Source organism: Capsicum annuum, unplaced genomic scaffold, assembly GCF_002878395.1.
Source record: "Capsicum annuum cultivar UCD-10X-F1 unplaced genomic scaffold, UCD10Xv1.1 ctg999, whole genome shotgun sequence".
Lineage (NCBI taxonomy): Eukaryota > Viridiplantae > Streptophyta > Magnoliopsida > Solanales > Solanaceae > Capsicum > Capsicum annuum.
Genome location: NW_025896087.1, coordinates 2,683,416 through 2,689,959, shown reverse-complemented (window position 1 = coordinate 2,689,959; position 6,544 = coordinate 2,683,416). Strand labels below are relative to the sequence as shown.

Genomic DNA, 6,544 nt, shown 5'->3' with positions numbered 1-6,544 from the left:
AATGTTCTAAAGATTTAACTTTAAAAATATAAAAAAAGTTTTAAATATAAAAAAAAATAATTGTACTACAAATATGATTTAAATCGATGTGACTCTCTAAGCTTCTAACAACACGAAAAAGAGGTATTGCAGGACAAACATAAAAGTGACGATCCATTAACCACTTGAAACTTCCGGTGATAAAGTATATTTGTGCGTATAATAAAATATATGTTATGCTTACATTATTAAATATGCCCCTAAACTTTGCGAAAACGTTCAGATATACCCTCCATTAAAAGTTAGCCCATCAATGCCCTTGTTGTCCAAGTTTTGGTCCATATATACCCCTGTTGTTAAGTTTTGAATCATATATACCCCTATTGTCAAATTTTGGGTCATATACACCACTGTCGCCATTAATTGCTTTGCTGAAATTTTTCAACCCACTTTTTCTTTTTTTCCTTAAAAAATTATATTTGACACATCATTTTTTTATTGCAACATCATATATAATTAAATCCACCCCTTCTTCTACATATTAAACATCCGTCAAATACTCTCATATACCTCACAATCTCTTTGAATTTTCTCTAATTTGCCGAAACCCTTTTGTTGTATTTTCAGATTCTTGCATAACTGTTTCTCTCATATATACATACATGCATGCATGCATGCATACGTACGTACGCACGCACGCATGTACATAAGATATCCTTCTTAATTAACAACTTATTTTTGTTGTCTCTATGGGCTGCCTCTTTTACACTTTTACATCTCAATTTTTCACTTGGGTTTTCCATATTCTTCTTATTCTTGATGTTGGATTTGATGGTGGTGTGAAAGATGAAGTCGGTTAATATGGTACTAAAATAATTTGCAATTGGTAAGTACTTTAATTCTTGATTTTTGCCGCAATTATACATTGAGGTTTTTATGGGGTGCTCTTGACTTTTTTCATATTTTACTTGATTATTTTTGGGGTTATACAAGTATCGAAAAACACAACAAAGAAATTTCGTCAATTAGAGAAAATTCAAAGAAATTATGAGTAGATGAGAGCATTTGACAGATGGTTAATGTGCAGAAGAAGTGTGAATTTAATTATATGTGATATGACAATTAAAAAATTATGTGAAAATATAATTTCTTAAAAAAAAAAAGAAAAAAGGGGGTTGGAAAATTTTAGCAAAGCAATTAACGGCAACAGGGGTATATATGACTTAAAACTTGACAATAGGGGTATATATGACCCAAAATTTGACAACAAGGATATATATGATCCAAGACTTGGACGACAAGGACATTCATGAGCTAAACTTTTAACGGAGAGTATATCTAAACATTTTCGCAAAGTTTAGGGACATATGACCTTTTTTTCTTATTATATTAAAGTGTGAAGAATCTTTGAGAAGTGATTTAAACTTTTTACACTTCATTGAAAATCTTCGCAACACACAAAATCATCTAATTTTAAATAATAAAAAATTACACATGTGAGACACGCACAATTAAATTAATATATATTTATATATGATTTTTTTAAAAAATTTCTAATGTTCGAATAAAAAGTCTTATTTATTCCACCACAATTCTTAATCTTTAATAATAAAAAAACTCATTTTCACTTCTCTCAGGTTTTTCGTTTTAATCTATATATGAAGATTACAAATGAAAAATAAATTGGAAGATGTTTCCTATGGTATCAATTATCTTCATTCTTGGCGTAGAAACTTAAAAGGAGCCTTCAAGCAGTTGTTTAAGTTATCTGTAATTTGATCAAGAGATTCTGAGTTTAAGTTATAAAAATAGTGTTAAAGTAACAGATAAAGTTATTATCATATGATCATGAGATAATAAATTCAAGACGTAGAAATAACTTCTTATAGCAATATAAAATAAGACTATATACGGTTAGAATAAACTTTTTTTTTAGTCGTAGAAACTAATAACAAAACCCCAAAGTTAAAAGAAAAAAAAAGTGAAAGATGAGTAATGAAAAAGAATGAGAAGCAACCTAGAAACATGGGTTTAGGTAGAAGACACATCATCATCAATGACAATAACAAAATAGAACCAACATCATCTATTTAATTTCTTCTTCTCTTGGACAAAAGAAGAATTACTTTAATCAATCATCCATTATTGTTATTGCTATTATTATTATTACTATTAAAATAAACAACAAGTGGTACTCAAATATATACTTTAAAAAAAGTAGAAATGGATAGCCCACAAGAGACCTTCCTTGTTCTAACCAAGAAGGCTCCAAGAAACCTCCCTTGGACTCAAATTTTTCTACCCTTTATAATCTCCCTCTTCACTCTTCATTTTCCACTCAATTCAATTCCCTACAATCATTCCATATATTCAACAACCAAACAAAAGAAATTCTTCATTTCTCTTCCCAACTTTTCCTTTTTCAAATGGATACTTCTTCACTAGATTTGATAAGGCAACATCTTCTTGATGATGATGTTGTTTTCATGGAAAATTATTGTACTTCTTCAGAAACAACTAGTACTCTTTATTCACAAAGCTCATCATCTTCTGAGTCTTTAGAATCATTTGTCTCTGAACTCAAAACCGAAAGCAACTTCTCTTTTTATCCCGAGAGTTCAAATCTTGAATTCTGTAGTTTCTTCAATAATAACTCAAAAATGGAATTCAATCCCTCTGAATTCCAAGTAAAACCCCAAAAGAAGAAAAGTTTCAACGAACGAAAACCTTTGTTGAACATTTCAATTCCTTCTGTCAAGAAAACAGACGAATCAAAAACAGGGGAAAATTCAGAGAAAAAGCGATACAGAGGAGTGAGGCAAAGGCCATGGGGGAAATTTGCAGCGGAGATTCGTGATCCAAATAGAAAGGGGACACGAGTTTGGCTAGGAACATTCGATACTGCAGTGGATGCGGCCATGGCTTACGACAGGGCCGCGTTTAAGCTCAGAGGGAGCAAAGCAATCTTGAATTTCCCACTTGAAGTTAGTAATTTTAAGCAAGAAAATAATGAGATTGAGAAAAAAGTGAATTTGAATTCTTGTGGGAAAAGGGCAAGAGAAGAAATTGAGAATGAAGACCAAGTTGTGATGAAGAAAGAGGTGAAAAGAGAACAAATGGTAGCAACTCCATTAACACCTTCAAGTTGGGCTCCGATTTGGGATTGTGGAAATGCAAAAGGTATTTTTGAGGTGCCTCCTTTGTCACCATTATCACCACATCCAAGTTTTGGTTTTTCTCAACTTTTGGTTTCATAGTGAAATGACCAAGAAGTTTACGTGAATATGCATGATATTTGGACCTCGGTTGTGATCTTGCTGTCACGATCCACTGAGATTTAGACATCCAATGTGATTCTTTGAAAAAAAAAAAAGATTTGTGAATAAGTACTTGGAAAATGAAAAAGAAAGATGAACCAACCATTGGGTATGAGGTGATTTCAAGTCCAAAAATTGGGAGCAGAGGGTTTTGGATTAATGCATATTTTTAAAATTTTTAATTTCATTTATTAAGGTTTATTTCATGTAATCATGTAAATATGACTTCAATTTGGAAGTTTTGTTTGATTGGTTTATCTAAGTAAGAAGGTTAAAATTCATGTAATCATGTAAATATGACATACCTCAAATATCTTCAAGTTGTTTTAAATTTGTCGGTCGGTTATTGAAAAAGGCTTCATCGTTATCTATCATTTGAAATATGTCTCTCTAGCTAACGAGAAGAAAAAAATAGTTTTGACTTTCAGATGACATATGGTGAGAGCCATGCATGATTATAGATCATGCAAGCATTTTACAAAGACAAGTCAGCACAAAGGTTGTGTATAATTCTTAAGTAAGGGCAGAAAACATTTTTATCTAAAAGTCAAAATTCAATAATTCAAAATACCACTAGTCAAATTGTCATCTTATTATCACTGTTTTTTTCCTCCCAAAGTTTCACCAACTAAAGTAGAAAACTAGTATAAATCAATCAGCAAGTTCGGCTAAAAATAGAAATGTGTGCCATACAAAAAGTAATACGGCTTAATGTGCTTGGTTCTTACAGTCCGTTCGGATAAGTTAGAAAAAAGGGACTTTTAAAAAGTGTTTTTGAAAGTATTAAAATTTATTTTAATAATAAACTGTTATGTGTTTAGATAAAAATGTTAAAATTAAAAAAAAGTTATTGATGTGTTTGATAAATAAGTATTGTTAAGCATTTTTTTTTATCAAAATATCTGAAATACACTTAAAACTGTTAACAACATGTAGAGTTGATTATTATTAATTTTTATTTCTAAAATAATTCAAATTCAAATATATATATATATATATATATATATATATATTGTTAATATAATATTAGAATTTAGTGTTTATATATCTATTAATTTTATTTTAAGGACAAATTTTATGCGGCCTTAGTTTTTTTTCCCCACTTTTGATAACACTGTACATAGAGATGTAATTTCATAATTAATGATCAAACAAAATATATATGTTATTAATCATTATAATTATATTAATAGATAAATAGTTGATCACAAATGATACTATTTATTTGCTAAAAAAATTCTTAATTGAAAAATATATTATTCGTTGATTGAGTAATGATTATATCACTATTAAAACATTGTCGAATACGAACATTGTGTCGTCAAATGTACATGAATCGTTCACTAATCGTTCATGAAGTTGTATATCTTCAGTGAGTGTTCTCCATATATCTTAGTTGGTGAGTTTTTTTTCTCTTAGAGAAACTCATATTTTGTACAATAATAATTGTCTGAATTTAAAAGAATATATTAAAGAAGGAGAATAATACATAAAAATCATATTTCATAAATTAGAAGTTTTATACAAAAGAGTTAATAACTTAAATGGTTATTCAACTTATGATTTTCTCTCGGAAAATTACTTAACTTTAATTCTTACTTCAAAAATTACTCAACTATGAATTTTTTTTCTCAGAAAGTCACTCAACTTTAATTTTTATTTCAAAATTTACTAAACTATGAGTGTCTTACTTATAAAGTCACTCAAGATATCTAACTAATTTTTTTTTATTCAAATTTGCTAACATGTAACTTTTATTTAAAATAAAAATTTTAAGAAATAATTTTTTTTTAATTTAAACGATCAATTTAATGACCCGCTCATATTCAAAATATATTTAAATGGTTTAAAAGAATATCTCTTTATTTCTTTGAATTTTGATTTTACTACTATTTTTTATAATTTTCTTGTCCAATAATTACTCTATACTCTAAAGTATATATAGTCATACAAATTATTACTCCCTCCGTTTTTAAAAGAATGACTTACTTTAACTTGACACAAAGTTTAAGAAAATAAAGATGACTTTTGAATCTTGTGACTTTAAATTAAAGTTGTGTCAAATGTACCTGAATGCCCTTTAATCTTGTGGTCTTAAACATATCATGTGGAAAGTTGAAATTAAAGTATTGTCAAAAAAGAAAAGGTCATTCTTTTTTAAACGGATTAAAAAGGAAAGCATGTCATTCCTTTTTAAACGAAGGGAGTAATTAATATCCCAAAATCACAATTATTTGATTGTACATTTTTGTTGTTAATTTTACCTTGCAATGTATATATTATAATTTTACTACTATTTTATAACATTTGTTAATGTTTTATATCATATCATTTTAATTTAAAATCTATAACATTTCCTTTTATTAACTTATTAGGAATAAAATTCATTATATTTATTTGATTTATTTGTATATTATACAAATGGTAATATAAAAAATTGCATTATGATTGAAAAATCAATTTCATAAATAAGTATCACGTTGAAAGTTAATTAAATCTAATCAGTTAAATGAATATGATTATGAAAATCTTAAAAATTAATATTAACATTATAAGTGAATTAATATAAACTATTTATGATATTTTAGAATATCAGCAGGTTACAAAGTAAACATGGGAATATGTAATAATATAGTTTGAATAATTTTTTTAGCTTTTTTAGAATTTTAATTTTAAATAAAATTTCATGTTTGCAAATTTTAATTAAAAATTAATTAATCAAATAGGTTGAGTGATTTTGTAAATAAAATATTCATAGTTAAATGATTTTTGAAGTAAAAATCAAAGTTGGATGACTATCTGAGAGAAGAACTTTAAGTTGAGTGACTTTCGGAGTAAGAAATAAAGTTGAGTGACTTTCTATAAGTTGAGTGACTATTTGAGTTATTAACTCCTTGTTCTTACTTAATAGGCTTAAAGTTTGAGTTTTGATATAAAAGTATTTTTGTGAGAGAACGCTTTATCTATTAATATAATATTTATTAGTCTGAAAATCTCTATACAGATATTAAACCTCAGGTGAAAAAACAAATAGTCGGTGATGAAATATTATTACACTATTTTTTAAATTATTATCTCTAGTTTGATACGTAGAATTTGTCTATTATTATGCGACCGTGATATTAAGATATATGAAGTGCGAAAATTCAACTTTTGAACACAAAATTTGAAGAGAAAAATGAGAATTCTATTAGAACCTATAAAACGCTTACAGTAATTTGCTTGTGAACTCGACAAATCAATTAGTC

At 27.5% G+C, this 6,544-nt stretch overlaps 1 protein-coding gene across 1 annotated transcript; it reads left to right on the top strand.

Moving 5' to 3' along the window:
• Positions 1–1,910: 1,910 nt before the first annotated feature.
• LOC124895846 (ethylene-responsive transcription factor 5-like) lies at positions 1,911–3,577 on the top strand. The gene has a single exon (XM_047406251.1). It carries the CDS (start codon positions 2,406–2,408, stop codon positions 3,234–3,236), a length of 831 nt encoding a protein of 276 aa, XP_047262207.1. The 5' UTR covers positions 1,911–2,405; the 3' UTR covers positions 3,237–3,577.
• Positions 3,578–6,544: the final 2,967 nt, after the last annotated feature.